Source organism: Excalfactoria chinensis, chromosome 16 (assembly GCF_039878825.1).
Source record: "Excalfactoria chinensis isolate bCotChi1 chromosome 16, bCotChi1.hap2, whole genome shotgun sequence".
NCBI lineage: Eukaryota > Metazoa > Chordata > Aves > Galliformes > Phasianidae > Excalfactoria > Excalfactoria chinensis.
In genome coordinates this window covers 3,830,097-3,851,278 of record NC_092840.1, presented here as the reverse complement: position 1 = coordinate 3,851,278, position 21,182 = coordinate 3,830,097, and the positions used below count along the sequence as shown (strand labels likewise).

The following is a 21,182-nucleotide window of genomic DNA, read 5'->3' as shown; positions in this document are numbered from 1 at the left end:
CAGCTTCAGCTGGGATGGGACAATAAATGATCTTCAGAGATCACATCTGGCCAATCTTTAATTCTGTGAATCATAAGAACATATTTATCATTCAAACCATAAATTAGAAGTCAATTTTTTGTATTCAGATTTAGGCAGATCTCAAACTTCTCATCCCAAAGGGAAGAATTTAAGTACAAGGGTTATTTTTCTGCTAGAAAGAGTCACGCTTAGCTGTCACTATTCTGTTGATGATGTAGGATGAAAGGGAAATAGTCAAAGAATGTAGTTGTGGCCTCTTTGAATACCCATTTTCAACTGCTTTATTTTCTGCCAGGCTCCCTTCACCTTAGAGTAGCCTTAAGGTTTGTCACCAAAGCAACTGTTTGCCTTAAATGAAGTGAAATAATGCCTCACCTATATAAGAGAATCACACTACTTTCTCCAGGTATAGTTAGAATTATAGAAGTACAATGCTACAAAACATACTTGTAAGAAAAACAAAACCTTAAATATTATTTATAGCAAAGAATTCTATCATAATGACAGTTTCTGAAAAAAAAAAAATAATACAAAAAGCAAGTACATTTAATAACTCATATTTGACAGGAAACCTAAAGAATGACCCCCCCATACACTGTTTTATGTAGAAAATATATTGTAATAACCCCTCAAAACGGAGCTGTAGGTTTACAATCATAGACCATAGACTTTATACTGGCTGTTCAACAATGTATTTTCCTGTCCAAGTTAGCAGGAAAAAAAACCTCTTTTTTTAATCACAGAGTATGAAATAACTTCCCAGGAACGAATGGCCACCACAAAACATAAATACACAGAATTATACAATATGCCATAAAGAGAGAATGAGAGAAAATTATGATATATCATCTATATTTTATGCACTTCTAAAAATAATTACAATTTCAGAGAGAAAAGGAAGTTACTATAGAACTCGAAAGAACTTACAAGAGAATATAAAACAAGAAGGATGTAAGCTAGAAAATATCAAGGTTGTAAAATTAAACAGTCAAATGTCAAATGCTGAAATCATGATTTCCAATGTAGCATTATTCATGTAACTCACGTGTTGAATGAACACACTTTTTTCTTCATATGCTCGTCAATATTTTCCTTTACTGTCACTACTCAGTCTATACATTTATACTTCACTATAAAATTACTATTTATGAGCTGCTGAAGGGACAGAATTACTAGTTTCTTCTTAAGTTTATAATTACCGTATCTGAGTATTTCATTGGCTACATTTGTTTTCCCAGCATGTTGTCAGATTAAGAGGTACTGTTAACAACGTATAAACTACACAATGAGAAATTAGTATAGAAGGGACCCATTAGTATAGAAGGGACCCAGTAATTCTAGATACTCAGTTTAGGCACTTAAAACCTATTTTCTCAGCACACTCATTTCATTATTTAACAAAGTCTTAATAGGTTTTTGAAGTTCTCACCAATACCTGCTGTAGCTCTGAGTTACCAGACCTTCTACAAATCAAATCACAAGGTATCAGATTAGGTACCTTAGAGAAAATTAAGAGTTTAGAACTACCCATGAAAGTGTTTATTTAAAAAACTGGTTTGCAGCCAAAAAGGACCGTAGACACACAGAGACATCTAGTACTGTTATTCAGTGGCACTCAACTTCTTTAATCATACGCACATTCTGTTTTCCTATAATCCCATGCTTCATTCATCTCACATTTTCCTCCCTCTGAAGTAGATGATGGCAGTATTACTACAGCTGACAGTCTTATTTATCATATAAGATCTCATTAATCACAGAAAATCCATCATATTCATTGAATGGGGCCAGAAAACCTGTGGAAAAATTAACATTGCTACAGAGCCTGAATCAAAATGTACAGAAACAAGAGGTTGAAAATAAAGTTATAACAACAATATTCTGTCACCTACTCACTCTTATTTACTTTATTTCACCAGATAACTTTAGTTCTACTCCACCTCATCCTGTATCCATACTATTTCACAATCTAAATGTGTCCCTAACTTCATTCTTCTGGCTCCATTTCTTCTTCAAACTTGTACTTTACAGATGAAAAACCATGCTCATAAAATTTGGTACAATTGGAGGGTGATCAGGTCTCCCTAATATAGTCTATACTACTCATATGCCTAAGTGGATGTATTCTAGATAAAATAGGCAGAAAATCTTCACAGGGAAAGTAGGAGTAATTAGTAAATTCCTGGCTTTTCTCCAGATCAAATTTATGTTATTTGGAGTGCAAGATTTCCCTGAGTAACAAGAAATAAAAAGCTTCTAAGATTTTCACATTGGAAGTTGAAATCTTTCTCTAGGGAAGAGGAAATGACTGAAACTTGCAGTAGAGGCACATGTTATACAAATGACCACATTTCAACTAAAAGATATTTTCTCCAATAACAAATGCAATGGTTCTTAAGACAGTAATACTTTAGTTGCTGTCAACAGCCAATATATTAAAACTTAAAACCCAAAGTAAACTTTTTTAAAGTGAAAATCATTTTATAAACATGATGTTTGAGCAGACCAATGAAAATTACATAAGCTGCATTTAAATTTTTCCAGTTTAAAGTGGGCATTTGTATATATTTGCAGTTATGTATCTATTTATTTACACACTTTATGACAAGCTCTCCTTTCCCTTTTCACATTCAAACACTTTTTTTTCTCCAGCTTAAACTCGGCTCATGCATTTAATAAATATTTATATTCTTTTCTGGTGCCACTGTCAGTAGACCAGGTCTTTCAGTAGTTTACGCAAGAAATCATTCACACATTATTAGGCATAGTGATTATTGCTCTGTTTTTCCTTTGACCAAGTCTGCTCCATTTAAAATAACAATAAGCATGTTTATTGTGTACACTGCTCTGAAAGCAGTGCCTTCTATTTATTTCTATTGAAAGTACAAAGAATAATACTACTTAGTAGAGCAAAGTCTCAGCTAGAAAACAGTACTTTTTCAACATAGTCACCACCATTAGCTATGCATTTTTACTGGTGATGAACAACTGCCTGTGTGCTATGTTCATAAAAACCTGCACCAGCAGAGGTAACTCATTGCTTCACAGCTGTTATAATGATGTCTGTACTGAAATAACCTGCATGCTGCCTCACTGTGCTCACATCCACTGTCTGGTCTCCATAAATGTTCAGCAAGTGTCAGTGAATCTCAGTTGGTAACGTTTTTCTATATGGAGGAATTCAATGACCCACCTTTGCTTCATACACACTTCCATGTCAGATGCCATTTTGTCAGACTGTTCCTCTGCTGCTATCTGCCATACCGCAACAAAATGTAATGGAACCCCATTTAATCAGGATTGGAACAACAGAAGACTGGGTTTAGCTTTTCAGTGTCAGAGTTCATCCAACATAATCCAAAGCTATACCATTAAGCATTTTCAAATAATTTGTTAATCTGGAAAAAAATCTTGTTTAGAAAGTAAAGGAAGTGCCATGGGCCATGATTCTTCTAGGTATCATAGAAGATAACATACTACAGTTCAATAGTTAAAAAAAAAAGTAAAAAGTCTACCTTATGCTACTCAGCTTTAAGAACCTTCTAGAAAAGCACTGGCTTTTATAGACATTGTTGTCCTTGATTCCTAAGAAATGGTTTACAGGAAGGGTTTTAATCATTCTGTCTCCAGAGACGGCAACGATACAAGAACATTCCCGCATATTTCATTACTAAAAAAACACTCTTTTTCAAATTATATCTGTTGGAAGACCAGTCATTGCAGTGGACCTCATGGGCTGAGCACTGATTTGCATCTTGATATGAAATACACTTTAGGATGGCAATTTTGCAGTCTTTATTTAGGCAGAACTAAGCCCCAATATTATCAGGCAGGCCCCCAAAAACTGAGACTCCGTAGAATTTTTCTTTAAGTAAGGGTACTACTTAAAAACAAATAACATTCTTAATGTGCTCTCTCCATTTACTCACATTGTCAGTGTTTCTGCCAATGCACTTTTCTATTTTAAATATTCATGTTTTGAGGAAGAAATTGTACCATTTGAGCACAGAATGGCTTTTGTATTCTCAGAATGACGGTATTCTCAGAGGGTGACATTTCTTTGATTCACTGTGGTCTTTTTGTGCTAAATTTTCTCTTGTGTGGAATAGCACTGGTAATGTTTTTGAAAAGCTGCATTTTTACTCAGGAACAAACTGAACAAACTCCTTTTCACCTCCACCCAACTTTCATTTAACTAACAGCTCAAAGGGAATTTATTAAAGGAACTCTTTACAACCATCACGAAGCAGTGCACAGCTGAACTCTAGTCTCAGGCTAGGTTTATTTTTGTTTGTTTGTTTTCAGTATATGTCAATCTTTTGCATTGTTAGAGGAGGAGAGAGGATGGTATCTTATAGTTGCTAAGTGCATAGCTTATTTTGTGACTATGTAGTACAGAAATGTGAACACCCAGTTTTCTACAGTTTCTCTCTTTACTTATATATAGAAGGTATAATTACACTCAGGGTAGTAATAGCTCCAGTCTTGACTGAAGATTAAAACAGCAAGAGCTGTTTAAGCAGGATAACAGGATGAAGGTGAAAATACAATTTAAGCCTCTAATATTTTTATAAAATGGTATTTTTCAACTTGACTGAGAAACGACTGGATAATTATTTTCCATTGTATACTACCATTTCTTTCATTTTACAACTAACTACACCATTTTCTCCCTTGGAATTACAGAGATATATGTGGGCTGCTCTGAAAGTAATGCCTCCTGTTCTATTATGTTGGCCCAACACATCAGAGATGCAGCAGAGATTGAAAATAGTTTTTTAAATTTGCCTTCTAATTACTACTTGTTAGATATTTTCCACAATTTCCCCTAACATTTCCATTTTCTTTGACATTATACTTGAAACTCAAAAATTACCAGACTTGTACAGCACTGTTGAACGTCCCTCTGTTATGCCATCACATACGTTGTTCCTCATGAGGTCACACTGCAAATGAGACTGGCAAACTGATCCAGGAAATAGAAAAACAAAGCTCATTTTGGAGAACATCAGTAAGCAGTACAGGAGAAAAAAAGAAAGAAAAAAAGTTTGGGGCTAAATTAGACTTGTTGCTGAGGCTATGCTAACATCAAGCTATTGCTAAGCCATGCATGACGCTTACACAGTAAACTTAATAAGATTAAAATCAGGTCTCTGCTATGTTGTACAGTGTGGGGATAACTGTATCATGTAAGTAGTCATCAAAGCACAGGGAAAAAAAAACAAAAAACAAAAACCTTCCTCTCTTCCACCCACATAACCAACAGGATTTCCTCATACTTTGAAAATAAATCTGGTGAAGAAACAGCCTGCATTACTATTTTCCCTTGCACCAATGGAGGTTATCTATTTGAAAACTTGAAGGTGTTTTCCCAAGATCACCTAGCAGTGGCTCTATGTTGTCTGCTGGCAGGGATCTGCATGCTTCCCTTCTCTTCACCCTACCACCTGCTTTCACCACCTATCAACTCTTTATAAGGAACCTTCTACAATCAGATTTTAGATTTTTTCTTTTAAGATCTGTACTCCTTTTTGTAACTCTGTTGCACTGTTAAAGAACAGTTGTGGAATAACTACCTCAGTGCACAAACAAATGAAACAGAAATAGGACAAGGTGAAAAAATATAAAGTAAAACAATTTTCTTATTTTCTCGTCAAGGATTTTGGGCTGGTTCATCCTAGCTCTGTAACTAATGGGTTGGAGGGGATCCACTATGAAAAAAGACAGTATTCAAGCTCACTATTAAAATATATACTACACAGAGAGTTCGTATTTTAAAGTATACATACAAAAATAAACAATATGTCAAAATAACAGCATTATCACTTCAAGTAGTAGATACCAACAACACTGTACTGACTTACGTGCATGAAGTTGCTCCCAAAGTACTCTCAAAGCATAAGGCAGATGACCTGTGCATACTGCTTATGAACCATCAAAATGTTATTAGCCTTTATCAATAAAATCAGCATGGCTTTTGTCATGCTTATTGGTAAATCTTTATTTGAATGACATTCAAAATACGGTAATATACAAGTCTGTTAACCATTTTTTGCATGCAGAGCTGAAATGATATATCTGAGACATTTCCACAGTGCAAAAAGTATTTAAATAAATATCCCTTTCAAGACAATTTCTAAGCCATAGGCATCTGGAGCTGAGAAAAGCTAGACAGATCAAGGAAGATTAAGCCACTGACGCATGATGATAGAACAATCAGGAAAGTAGCTGAGATGAGGGCTTTATGACACAGAGAAGAACATCATAATACAGAGAAGTTTAAATTCTGTTGTTGCTTGATGAGTACAGATAAGTTATTTTAACAGCACCTTTCTGTGAAATTTAATAATGAAAATTAAAATAAACCCACATCCTTTCATATATACTTCCATATTGTAATGCTGCAGCTCTGAAAACTTGTCTCTTTAATGGAAGTGTAAAATATAAATACCAGTGCTGAATCAACAACATCTCATCAACAGAAATATTAAGGGTTTAGTTGAACTGAACTTCATTTATAGACTGATGAACACAGTCTGAATTACTTTAATGGTATGTTTAATCTATCATGGTTTGTGTCTCCATTTCGCAACCCCAAGTGAAATCAGTGAAGTTGTCAGGAGGAACAGCAGGACACAAAACAACTATTGGAAATAAGATACTCTGAGTAAATATGTTTAGAGATTTAGAGAGCAACAGCTAGATTGCTCATCCTGGAAGGTGCATTTCTAGATGTCAGTCATATTACACAGGTGGTAATTTATTTAAACTCTAACCTCTAATCTCTAGTGTCATCAAGGATACCATATGGTCTAATCATCACCTGTGTAGGGAAGATGGCAGAGATACCTCTTTACATCTTTATATTAAAGAGCAGTGCCATTATTATATCTGTTTTCCTAGGAAATAGGTTCTGGAAAAAGTCTTTGGTTTCCAACTTGTATTTATAGACCACCACTGAATTTCCCCATTGCTCAGAGGAAGACTGTCTTCATAACAGGGAAAGAACAAAAAAATGCATCCAGCAAGCTGTTTTGAAATTACTAAATGTTTCATAATGAATATGCGCTAGAATCTCAAAAGATTTAAGGTAAATTTAGTCTTCCTAGAAATTGCACTGAAACTGAAGGTGGTAGAAGTTTGTTGTATATTGCATATCAATAAGATATGCATAATGAAAACGTGCAAAGAAAAAGGATTGAGAAGAATACAAGAAATAAAAGAGGAGACAGAGGAAATAATGTGCACAATACCAAATATAAATACTTGTCCATAAAGAAATGAGCACATTGTAACTTCCTAAACTGATAGGCCCTTTTCAGTGTTCTTTGATGTGAAACTGTTTTCTCTGTTTTCCAAGTGAAATAGCCTTGCATTTAGGCTATCTATGCTCTTTGTAAATAAGTTTATAGATGATAGCTCCAGTATTTCATCTAGAATTACATGGCACTTCAATTTCTCCTTCTCTGAACCCAATTATATCGTGCCAGAGCTTCCCTATTATATTGTTCCTATACATCAACCAAATGAATCTATAACTAGTTCTACATAAGAAAGTCAACTTCATGAATCAGAAAGTAAAGACTCACAACATGATATCATCCAAGATCTATGCAGTGAAGGAAGCAATTGAAAATGTGCTGGATTAGGAAGGAAAATGAGTACTAATAACAATTGCCAATTTCCTCACAACAAATGATGAATGCAAAGAGCACAGAAGTATTAATTTCAAGAATGCAAAGTAAACAACTAAAGTCCAGAACCTGGCTTTGTTCATATTAAAATCAGTGATAATAATATTCTCATTCACACTTTTATTTGAAAAATATTATTAAAATGAAATCAACTTTTACAATCCAATCTGCTGGAATTCTAAAGCATTTACCTTATTCCCCAGAAATAAAACAAAACCCTCAAATATTAAAATACATACAATATAATAAATAGAATTATTTTCATCATCTGACTGTAGATTCTGCAGAACAATTTACTGCACCTTTCTTACTTTTTCTTGTGTATTTTCTACTTTTTTCTTTGGGCATTTATGAAGCTCAGTATTTCCTACAATTTTTATTTTACTTACATTTCTATCAAGCACAAGCTTTTCATTCCTTATCTTCCAATTGCTGCTCTAACATCTTCTAAGGTAATGAATAGTTCACTCTCATAAACTTTATGATGTAAAAAAGAGTGTCAAAAAGCAATTGCTAATAATTATTGAAATGAGAAGGCAGGAATAAGAGTACAAATTAAAGTTAACTATGTCCTACCATGTATCCCTGATTTTTCACACCAGAAAAAAATATGGGTGAAGCTGACTGTGAACCTAAATTTTGTCACAGATAAAATTATGATTCTAGTCTATACGGGAATTTCATTTAGAGAAGAAATTATTCATCTTACATTGGCCTGTTCTCTGACTCATGCAGAAGAAAAAGAAAGTGGCAGGTAATATTAATTCTTTCTTACTTAAAGCCCCAAATAGATGATAAAATCTAGTATTCAGTCAAATGCAGATAAAGAGCTTTGTGATATCTTCCTTGCAAATACAACAGTGTAACATTCCTATTTTTATTTCCCAAATAGACATTTAACAAATTTTACAACAAGCCTTAGTAACATAGGATGACTTTCCCTGCTCTAACAGTTGACATATCAAAATATTCATGAGTAATCTACCCTTAGATTTTCTTCTTCTGTACAAGTGATTTTACTGCTTGTCTTACACAGATTGGGAACTTACAGACTCTTCTATGAGAAAAAAAAAAAAAATGGAAAGAACTGCTATTTCAATTTGAACTTTATCTGATCAGTCCTTTAGCTTTAGATTCTTATTTTTATTGAATATTTTTTGATCCTTCTTATATACTAATGGGTACTGAGCGATTTATTTTATTGTTGTACAAAAAAACCCAAGCATTTTGAAATGCCTTTTCTCAGTCTGGATTTCTAGGTAGCAAAAGCGAGCCAGATGATGTGCAGCACATTGTCTCAAGGATATTTGAGACACAGCCTTGTTGCATTTAATGTTGTCAACCTTGGATTATTTTTTCCACACCTTTAGCCCCTTTACTAACCTCTCACATTTTTTAGGATCCCGTTAACATTAATTTCCTTATTCCACATATATTGCAGTGAGGTTTCTTTTTGTGGTTTAGTTTGGTTTTAGATTTCTAATTACTACTTTCATTTGATCCATGAAGAGCAGTAAACATACAGAGCAAACCGCTGCTAGATCCACCTTCTGTGTCACTGCCAGAATTCATGCTATTAGATGGACCATGCCTGGTAATAAAAGGTGTTATAAAATTTAGCCTATTCTGATAAGTCCAATGTCATCCCTACCCAGTATTATCAACTACTGCATAATCACTTATGGCAACGGAATACCAACTGGTTCTGGCAAACAATAATGGAAAGAAGTGCTCATTGATATGTCACAGTCACAGTGAGAAAGCTCAGCTTGCTGGAAGCACTGCTAGCTTTGGCAGGACACATCTGAAGCACAGCTCATTGTTGACTGATATGACACTTTGCCATGCCATGTTACCAGGGAAACAGCAAAAGAAGAGAACATAAGGTTGTTAAAATGGAGAGGTTCCTGAAAAAAAAAATGCTCAGAGCCAGGCTGCCCCAAAGTAAATATGGCATACCTATGACATATCATGTTCTTACATAAAATGAATTAGTCATAAGCCTCTTCCCCAGAACAGAAAGATGGCATGACAGATTCTTGCTTCTAGAGAGGCTATTTCAGTTACCCAGATATTATGCTAAATACTGTTTAAACTATTATCAACTATTTGGGGGTTGATTCCTATTTGTAAATTACAATATGACCAACCAGCAAATAATACGAAAAACTACGCTTGAATGGACTACATATATTGAAAGCAGGCTTTTTCAGTCTGTTTGATAATGGAAAGAAAGGATGATATCAAGATCAAACAGTTAAAACATTAGTGACAGTAGATCTCATGGAATTAATTGGAGGAATTATTCATCATCTGCTAATTATGAAGTATAATCATGGGACAACATCATTGGCTGTCAGGTTAGAAATTCAAATGAGCCTATTAATAGCTTCAAAAAAAATGCATTTTGATGCTCAAATCTATATCCCAAGAATCATGATTAAGACTTGGCAGCACACAGCAAAAACAAACAAACAAAAAAACCCCACGGCATGTGGATATATTATCTCATCCATTTTTGTTATAAGAGGGCAAAGAACCATGATCCAATGACACAGATCTCTTTAATCCAGTATCCCATGTTTTAAGAATAATAGATGATTTACAGTGGGATGCAATTAAGTTCAGAGGAAATAATTTCCTAGTTCTTAAATCCAGCTTCTCAAGATCTGAACTTGGAACTGAACTTTCAAGTCAAAAGCTTTATCATGACCTTTAACACGCCTATATTTTTATATTGCTCCTTAAACTTGTGCAGTTTTGTACCATGGCATACTCAGGCAGCAAACTCTGTAATGCTGCTTTATGCTGTGTGAAACTGCAGACTTTTATAAACATTTCTATTGCTTTTCCCACCATACAGTAAAATCAAGCTATATATTTCTTCAAAGTATTATATGGACTTCTGCATATAACTCCAGGTGTCTGTGTGCCATGGCACATAGCTAACATGCTTCTGTACTAAGATCCAAAACAACTATGAAAACCAGAGAAGTGGGTACAGATAAACAAACCATTCCTTATGTAAAATACCATCACCTGAGATGATAATAATATAGAAGTCTATCCAAGGATTTAGTCTTCCAGCAGAAGAACAAAGCAGATTTCTTATTAAAGCATAGTGTAGAAAAATAAATATCACTAAAAACACCACTGAAAATATCAGTAGTAGGTCAGACTGAACAGCAGCTTTTCCATATCATTTAGAAATATATTAAACAATGTATGCTGCTGAGTGTGTTCTGCTTCTCTGCTGTCCTCCGCTGAAGGAATAATCCATCAGACTCTGTTCCTACCACCTTTAATTGGTTATTCACTCAGGAAAATCCTTTCCTGTTGTGGCAAGAGAAAGCTGCATCAGCCTCATTTCTCTCATAAAAACTTTATAAAAAATCCTTATTGCAAACGAAAATTAATTCCCCCAGAAACTGTTTTGTTGTTTGCTTCCCCCCTCCCCCCTCACGTATTTGTGTTCTCTAAGTTACTAGTTTATCCCAGTTTTTGTCCTAAGTATGCAGACTAGTAACAAAAGCTGTTCACAGAACTATTTTAATACATGCTTACAAGTAACGTTATGTTAGTAGTAATATCTTTACGATGATTATTTGCTATTCACCCTGTAATGTGCTGTGGTATAACCTGGTAAGACAGTTAAGCAGCACACAGCCGTTCAGTCACTCCCCCTAGTGGAACGCGATAGGAAATCGATAAAAAGATGTGGCTTGAGATGAAGTCATTTAAGTAGGACAGAAGAGGAAAGGAAGAATAGAAATAATAATAAAAAAAATATGATAATAATGACAATAGTATATACAAGGTAAGTGATGCACAATTCAGTTTCTCACCTCCCAATGATCAATGCCCAGCTAGTCTCCAAGCAGCATCAGCCACCCCAGCCAACTCCCCCAGATTTATTGTTTAGCATGACACAGTGTGGTATGGGATATCCCTTTGGTCAGTCTGGGTAAGCTGTTTTGATTCCGTCCCCTCCCAGCTTCTTGTGCACCTCCAGCTTCCTCACTTGCAAGGCAACACAAGAAGCAGAAAAGTCCTTGACTCAGTGTAAGTATTGCTCTGTAGTAACTGAAACATCATTGTGTTATCAGTGTTATTATCATCCTAAATCAAAAAAACAGCACCATACCAGCTACTAAGAAAAAAATTAACTCCATCCCAGCTGAAACCAGGCCATTATGCTTTCCAAAGAACAGTCATTTAATAGATTTCATACATGATCTTCCTTTCCTATCATTTAACTTTCTTATTACTAATCTTGTCAAACCTTGTACGGTTTTCAATATTCAACTTCGTTTCCTATTTTCTTTACTCATGCCAGAAAATTTTCATAGCTACAGCATGTCAAGTATTTTACAAGTTCCTTTGTTTCCAGCTTCCAAAGTAGATAGTTTTAGTAAGTGAGTGTTTTTTTCCAAAGAGGACCTTGACCTTCCAAATCTCACTGATTAAGGCTGAATTCAGTTCCTTCCCTTCACAAATTGAGTCCTTATCAGTAAGATGCAATTGAGTTTATACAATCAATTTCTCTGTCCATGAAACAGATATGGATAACAGGTGCTTTGTCCCAGACAGTGGCAATGGCTTCACTGCTGAGTCATTACAATTTTTTAGGTGCTAGACAGATATCATTGTTCATACACACTGCTCCAATGGCTAGGTTAACCCTCTTGTTAGAAATGCTTACCTACTTTCTAGACTGATGGGCATCAATGGAATATTTTGGGGGATTTTGCCTTTCTTATAGTTTGGGGGCTATGGATATTGTTTGATAAACAGACAGAAATTACATGAAACAACTGAGTGACAACAACGTAACTTTTGTCTGTTTAATCAAACAAAATCCATGGCCCTCCTCCTAAAGACAATTCTGAGCTTGAAGCTCATAGGATACTCAGGAGCATTGTGTCTGTACATTTCATTATGCAGATAACTACCTCAGAAGCATATAATTATAGTGAATAATATGACTGAAAATAAGCCTTCAGACTTACATAGTGAAAAGCATTGTAAATCACATCTTAAGAAATTATTCTTTCGTATATTTTCAGTGTTTTACTGATATTTACATATTGTAGAATATACATGCTTGGACAGAAGCCTTGAATACTTCTCTGTAAACATAAACTTTTACAAGGGAAAATATATATTACTTTCTAAACTGAAAAAAGGTCAAGGCTAAAATTCAATTCACAGTGCTAGAAGATTACACATATGAATTCTCAAGTCATCTAGGCTTTGCTCCCACACAAAATCCACTCTGAAACATCTTGAAATGGAAAGGCATCACAAAAGCAAGAATACCTGCACACTTTTGGTCCATCTTTTTCTCAGATTCCCAGAAGACTCAGTTTGTTGGAAAGATGTTTCACCTAAATCAATATTTGCCAACATGGATTTTTACCATTGATAACAAAAGGTGCTAGTAAGGTTATACACGGCCTGTTTCCCCTCAGCCTATTCAAAACTCAAATCATTTGCATATGACATAGGGCCTTCCAAATACATTAAGAGATAATTGAGAGGTTCCTTGATGGACCCAAAGATTAGTTTTGCAGTAGGCTTAATGGAGTCTGTTCTGTTTGTTATTTTGTTGTTTTTCATCTGCATTTTCTTTTGCTATAGTAAAAACAGCTTTGCTGTAGTAAAAACATAAACACAAAAGTGACTAAGTTTTATTTTTTCATTATTTGCAGTGACTGTAAAAATGGGAATAAAAATTAACTAAAACTTGAGCCATCTGCTAGCAGTTTCAATATCAATATTTTAAAAATGAATACTTAACCATTGTCAATTTTAGAGAGAAAAGAGTGAGTGAATTATATACACATCACATGAATCTCTTAGACATACCTCATGAATTCAGTCCTATGTTCATATTTTACTCGTTTCATTATTTACTTTGTAATGACATATATATAAAACATTATATATATATATACATACATACACACACACACACACATATATATATATATATATATATAAAACAAGCTGGTTTGGCCAGATCTTCAAAGTGTTAGCTCAGGTGATTTTGTCTCTGCAAATTATGTTACTCATAATTAAGTGTAGTTGGAAAAAGACTAAAAAAAGTAGAAAAGCCCCAGGAAAAAAAAGAGTCTGTCTTGCTCATCTCTCATTTGTCTGCAGGGAGTATGAAGTTTAACTTGTCTCAGACACAAAAGAAGTATTGTCCAGGCAAGAAGTAGTCTGGGCATTATTTTTCTTCTCTTTTCTGCACATTGGTGTAATTACAATGTTCTGGGACTTGATATTTCATTTACAAGTGGGCTGAGCTTTCATGGAAATCACTGAGACGAGTTCTGTGATATTATGATCTATGTCTATACCTATATATATGTAAATATATGTATCTATATATATGTCTATATAGATATTAAGATATCTATGTGATATTAAGATCTGATTTATTTTCTAGCCACTAGTTTTAGACTTGTAAGACCCTGTATAGAGGCTCTATACCTTACTGAAATAAACATACCAGCACTTCCGCGCATTTCATTCAAGTTATATGCTATTGATTAGCGACATAACTCTAAGTTGGCTTTCTATATCAAATAGCCTTCATTAGTTCAGCTGCAAATCTACCCTGTTACACTCATTAGAAATTCTTTCCTAAATTCCTTACAGAACAGCATAAAAAGACAGTGTTGATCTCAGTGCACTACTTTAAACATTACTGTGATTAACAAACTAACTACTAGAACTTTTCAATGGGATAAAAGAAAGAAGAGGCCCTCTGTTATAACTTCAAATTCACTTTAATATTATTCATGCCAACTAGTAGAGAATAAAGTGCTTGATAAAGGGAAACTTCTACATCTTCTACATGGGAATTCCAGAAAATTGGATCTGGCATATTTTTTTCCAGAATAAGTGTTTTTCAGTCTTGCTATTCAAAGATATAAACAAATTGCAGTGCTAATTAGCATAATGTGAACTTGAGAGCAATTGCTGCACTCTCTCTGCAAAGCACAAGTTACTAAGGCTTACAAATCTGAACAGATACCAACAATACAACATCACAGGCATACTTCAATGCAGATAGATACAGTCAGTTATATAAATAATGACAAAATCAAGACTGTTAGATATAACACAATAGTTTTTAGCCTCTACTCAATTGAAAATGCTCTATTTTTTATTTTTTTTTCAAAACACTTATTTCATAGATGTTTGAATAGCAGACCATAGAACAGAAGTATGTAAAGTTTCTCATATCAGAGAGACATTGAATTTCTCCCTCAGGAAATTTACTATGCACAGTGCTGACAGATTCTATTCTTTCCCTGCAAACTGAAATAAGAGTATTACATAATCCTGTATAATGTTTAAATTAATGATGGTAACTTAACAGTTAATTTTACTTAACATGTCATAAAACACAAAGTTGCCAGAATGTTCAGTTACTTGCAGTTTAACACTCAAACTGAACATACAAAATAGACCATATGACCACCTGAAAGGTGGAATAATACAAAGATGGTAACAGACATTCAAAAGGTTATTTATAGGGGAAAAACTCACCGATATTGATGCCTTTGCTGGGAAATGCTGAGATAATCTCCATCAGGGAGCAATCTCCAAGAGATGCTGCCTTAGTGCTGGTCAGCCCTTAAATGAGGTCTAGAGGAGGTGAAGTCAAGCTCCACCCCTTCCAGGAGCACAGCTAAATGACTCTCACCTGTGCTCCCACAGCTGACTGGACACTTGCCTCAGCTGATTACTCAGAGGTTCAGGCTGTGATTACCAATTCCCCATACACCATCCAAATGCAAGATTTGAGTTCTCACTGTTCTACTTTAAAATTCAGAATTATTATTTACTAGTTTTTCTAGAGACATGACATTATAAAAAGTTTACACCCATGGTTATTTATATCTTATTTATATCAAATAGCTGCATATACTAACTCTAGGTACTACATCTAGAATACATTTAATTATGAAGAGTTTCACAACAATGCAGAAATTATCCCCCAAATTTTCCCCTTCCCAACCCAAATTCATCCAGTGCATTTTTATGCATGACATTGTTACGGAGGAGTATGTGTTAATGTGTTGGCAAACCACAGGATTTTACCTGCGATTCTGAATCATGAGCTTCAGAAATTGAGAAAAGACAAACATTACATCTTCAGGTGTTTCTATAGTAGCTTATTTTCTTACCAATAGGAGAGGGCTAGTTATTTATCTTAAATCTGGAACAGACTATTTTTCTTCTGCAGCATAACTTTCATTTGCTAAAGTGTTTCTATTTTCTATTCTAAATTTATTCATAGGTGCAAACATTTGCTTTGATAAGTTGGTCTATAGAATGTTAACTAGTGTCTCATAATGATTATTCTATTTGCAGTAGAAGGGAAGCATTTGATCAAAATTCAGCCTTGGCAATAACATCTCTTTCCTTGAAGAACCATAAAAAGGGCAAGCAAAAGCTATTCAACTGTATAAGAGAAACTTGTAAAACAAAAGGATTATTTCTGGAAACTATATTGTAGTCTTGGATCAAACCTGAGTATAATTGCTTCTCAAACTTATCACTTAGCTCCCTTTTAATAAGAAAAAAAAAAAATCTATCTGAAAAAAACTGTGTTAGCAACCAGTTAGAAGCTGACACTTGGAGAACTAGCTTTCTAAATATAAAATAGCCAAAGAATTAAGGCAGTATTAGAGAAATATAAGCATTTTAAAGATAGCTTTGTCATTTTACAGTATAGATTTTAATACTTCCTGACAGTATCTGTTTTCAAAACAAGCAGAGCATGCTTGGGAACCACAAGATGGTAGAATCCTTGTTTGTTCCCAGCCTTACCCACAAACTCCTGTCTCCTAGGCATTACATTTTACACATCTGTCAAAAAATAACTCCAAATTAACTGTGTTATCTCAAGCAAATTGAACGTTGCTACAAATACATAGTTACATATGTGTAAGTGTGCTTATATGTTTCTGTAGTTACTGTATTTGTGTGCTGTGCAAACCAGAGACTAACAATAGCATTAAAAGGGAATATTCATTGGATAAGGCAAGTCAACTACATAAACAAAAACAGCTGGAGAAAATCTTAAAGTTCCTTATTTGAACTTTTGTTTTAAACTAATCTTATGTTATTCCAAATCTCGATTGAAAATCCCAGAGAAGGTACCTGTTGCTATCTTAGATTCAGTTACCCAGGATTTACAAAACAATGCCCATAATGTCCAAGTTGCCTATTCTGCAAATCAGGATGTCTATTGTTTTTAGTGACATCTGGAATAATTATTTACCCAGATAAACCTGACAAATTTCTGCTGTCACTTGAGATGCACCTCAAGAGTAAATAAATACACTTTGAAAATCTAACACAGTGAGGGAAAAATATCCAAGTGAACAAAAGCGATCAAACTCATGAGGGGGGAAGGAAGAGAAATAGAATGGGATTATGGAGCAGAAGATGTACTTACTGTTTGGTTATCTTCATACAGCTTCAAGTCATAGCCACTCAGCTCCACACAGAAAATTATTGCTGTAACCCCCTCAAAACAATGGATCCATTTTTTGCGTTCCGATCTCTGTCCACCCACATCCACCATTTTGAAAGTCAGCTCTTTGAACGTGAACTTATTTTCTACAATCCCTGTGGTCATGTCCCGAGAGCGCAGAATATCTTCCACGGTAGGGATGTAGTCCAGTGCTGCAATCCTTTCTAGGTCATTTAAGTAGTATGCAGCATTATCCTCCAGGTGGTACTCATTGGAGCGGCAGAAACACTCCTGCACACCTGGATCTGCCCAGAGCCGTTTCATGACTCCCAGAAGCTCAGGGGTGATCTCTCCTTTGCTCTCAGCTGGACCTGTCAGGGCAAAGAGCTGCACAGCATCATATGCTCTGTCAGGGTTGTGAAATTCTATCTTAAGTGTAGCTAGAGCCCGAATGATGCGTGTGAGGGAGTCAATTGCGTTATAGATAATCAGAGGTTTGTATTCCTTGCAAGCCTCCAAATTAAAGCCACCACTGTGAATGATTTTCATCTGCTTTACAATAGTGCTCTTTCCAGAGTTGCTGGTACCCAGGAGAAGCAGCTTGATCTCTCTTCGTTGGCGCTGGCTTTCAGAGCGCAGGTGGCGGTCAATCCTGCGGGACCGCCGCGCTGCCTCTTTCTCCTCAGAGCTTTGCCTACATCCCATGGTATAGCAGGCTGTTACAGAAAGGGAAGGCTGGAGATTGTCTCAGTTCCTTTGTGTCTCTACGAAAGATCTGTGTTGTCTATCAGCTCTTGTACCAGGTACAACTTGTACAGGGGAAAAAAATCCAATACCTACTGGTCCAAGAGGCTTGTACCACCTAAATCAGTGACTGCAGGGGTGCAAAAGTGTAGATAGGCAACCACAGAAATAGTCTCCTCAGTAAATCTCATGGCACTCCCCTTTACAGTGCGTAAACATTGGCACATTCCTGTTAATGAAGGGACACTTCCCTTTGCCACAGTTTGGCTAGATCCATCAAATATTCTTTTCCGTTCTGCATAATTATTTTGCTGCCTTCCGTCCAAAGGTAAGTAGCTGCACTTTCACCTTCTCTGTTTTAACCCTCGTCTTCTAACTATATTTTATGGTTGCTGTGGTGATGCTGCTAGATAATGTTGACACTCTTTTTAGTAGCGTTGCATTTGCTGTTTCTCTGCTCTTGCTTCTTCAGCGGATCCAGTTCAGTTCTGTAAGTCTGTGCTTTCCACCTGCCAAACAATGAGAGAAAAAAATGAATGAAGCGAGATACTGCTTCCTTGCTGTAAACTACTCACTGTTTTCTCCTCCTCTAGACTTCAAAGCCTTTTATTATTAAATGACCTAGAAAGGATTGCAATGCTGGACTACATGGAAAATAGAGTTGGAAAGAAGCATGAGGAAAAGCAAAAATTCAAAACCCCAGAAATACTGTAGTGACAGATGAAACTTGTAGGACTGAGAAAATGTAGTTTCCAAACAATAGTAAGTCAAGTCTCCTTTTCAGCCTTCTGTGTTTTATTATCTAAACCTACATGAAAACAAACAGTGCTGAGCTGTGTCCCAGTTTCTCCCTCAGCAAGAGCTTATGGCAGTGCTCTTCTGCACAGTCCTGTTCTGACTGGTTTTCCTGAAGTAGAAAAATGAAATAATCACAACTACTTTTCCCCGCCTCTCTATTTATATCAATATCTTGTACTCAGATGTTCTCCTGAGTTCTCTTTCATCTTTTCTGTTTTGTTTGTACTGAACATTTCAGCAACTAAATTAGGAAGCAAAAGGAAGTGATTAAGTTTTCTTCATGATTTTGTGAAAGAGAATAAGTTACTGATATCTGCAGATTATGGCAACATATTCCTGCCACTTGCAAGAATGGAACCCTTAAAACTCCTACCTGCATAATCAATACTAATCACAAACTTTGTAAACTTTTTTTCCCTAGCAAAGCTAGTGTTGGTTACTTTTTTTTCCTATGAAAATTCTGGGAGAGGCAGGAAAAAGTGACCAGAAGGCAAAGATTTCATGAAAAAGGAGCACAGGAAATAAAATCCAAAGCAAGGTCTGGAATCTTTGCAGTTATGGTTAGAGCAACTTTTCATTCCCAAATTAGGGTTTAAGCTTACTATTTGGAACTCTGCAGCAGGAACAGCAGGATACAGCTACCTCTCACAAAAGGAAACACATAGCTAACAGCTGATTGGTGACAACTTGCCTCTTTTCCTAGGAAGGGCTTGCTGCCCTCACTGAGCTCTGAGCACACTGGGCATCAGAAGTCATGCTTTCCTTACTGTATGCTGGCCCCACATCACTATCTGTATATTTGTGGCTGAGGAGTTGGTTCATATATATAGCTGCACGAATTATATTTTTCCTCAAACATTTAAGGAGAGAGAATGTAGGAAATCAATTATACATCAAGAATTTCATTTCTCGAGATGTAGAAACCTGTGATGATCTCAGGTTGTCCTGTAACAGAAGATATTACTATTCTCCTGCTAATTATGCACTAGATCTTTGTCACAGCCATCCTAATCTTAGCATCTGTTTTTTTGCAGTTTTCTCCCTGCATATTTTCTCTGTGAGGATCTTTTATGTAACTTACAGATCTCGTTTAGTTTATGGTGGTCCAGCAGGTGTGATGGTAGAGTTTCTGTGCCTGCTTTCAGATCTGAGACCCCACAGTTATGCATTTCTGAGTTCTAGAGTTCTATAACAGCATCTTGTTATTAGGCAAGTTCTTACAATGCAGTGCATCCCTTTTCAGCAGTTTCCCATACATATTTATGAAGATATCCAGAAATGTGAAGGCTCTACCCAAAAATGATAAACAGAACAATCATCACTGATCCCTTAAACATCAGAGAGAAAGGTTTAAAGGCTGCAGGTTCAGTGGATGAGGCTTACTTTTTTTTTTCCTGAAGTTTCCCAGGACATAAGCCTTGGACTGTCTACCACTCACTCTCAAATGCTTTCACTGATACTATATTTGTCTTTAAATCCCTTTCTATCTCTAACCCTGCTTAAGACAGATATATAGTTGAACCACTGTAGACCTGGATAAAATTCATGACTACCAGGATGAGTCAGCACAGATCAGGATTGGTACCACTGCACTGAGGAGACCATTATATTACTGCAAAAGATAAATGGAGCTCTGGATGTATTCAAGAAAACAGTTCAAGGAAACAGTATATTAAATATCCTAAGAAGTTCCACAGTGTGCCACTCATTCCCGAGTGATCTAATTTCCAGATCACTATGCATGTACATGTTACCATAAATGCTTCCAGCATACTGTCTAGGGAAATTATTGGTAGTTCTGATAGGTTCTCATCTCATATATAATATCTCATATATAATCCCCATGATTATACAGAAAAACAGAGATCTATTAGAATTGCCAGCTAGGAATACACAGTAGAAGGATATTTTACAAAGAAATGGTAAAAAAACCCAAAGAAAGTAATTTGCCATTACACGCAGTCTTTGTATACCTATCAGTATGTTGACTGAGCATAGAGAATCATAGAATCACCAGCATTGGAAAAGACCTCCAGATCATCTAGTCCAATATTTCCCCACTAAACCACGTGCCTTAGTACAACATCTAAACATTTCTTGAACACCTCCAGGGACAGTGAATCAACCATCTCCCTGAGCCCATTCCAGAGCATGAGCACTATTTCAGAGAAGACATTTTTCCTAACATCCAATCTGAACCTTCCCTGGTGCAATTTAAGGCAACTCCCTCTAATCGCTAGATAAGCAGAAGAGGCCAAACGCACCTTGTCACAGCCTCCCTTCAAGGCAGTTGTAGAGGGCTATAAGATCTCTTCTGAGCCTTCTCTTCTCCCAGCTGAACTATTTCGGTTTCCTCTGTTGCTCCCCATAAGAATTGTGCTCCAGATCCCCCACCAGTTTTGTTGCCCTTCTCTGGACATGCTTCA

At 35.8% G+C, this 21,182-nt stretch overlaps 2 protein-coding genes across 3 annotated transcripts in view; one reads left to right on the top strand and one right to left on the bottom strand.

Moving 5' to 3' along the window:
- RSPH14 (radial spoke head 14 homolog) overlaps positions 1–21,182 on the top strand; it is a 57,729-nt gene that overhangs the window by 6,702 nt on the left and 29,845 nt on the right. The window lies entirely within an intron of this gene.
- The window catches only part of GNAZ (G protein subunit alpha z), a 39,140-nt gene that overhangs the window by 2,767 nt on the left and 15,191 nt on the right, over positions 1–21,182 (bottom strand). For both annotated transcript variants that reach the window (XM_072350632.1, XM_072350633.1), the window contains exon 2: positions 17,197–18,467. In XM_072350632.1, the coding sequence (XP_072206733.1) occupies positions 17,197–17,919 (723 nt within the window). In that variant the 5' untranslated portion in view covers positions 17,920–18,467. The remainder of the gene's footprint in view (positions 1–17,196; positions 18,468–21,182) is intronic.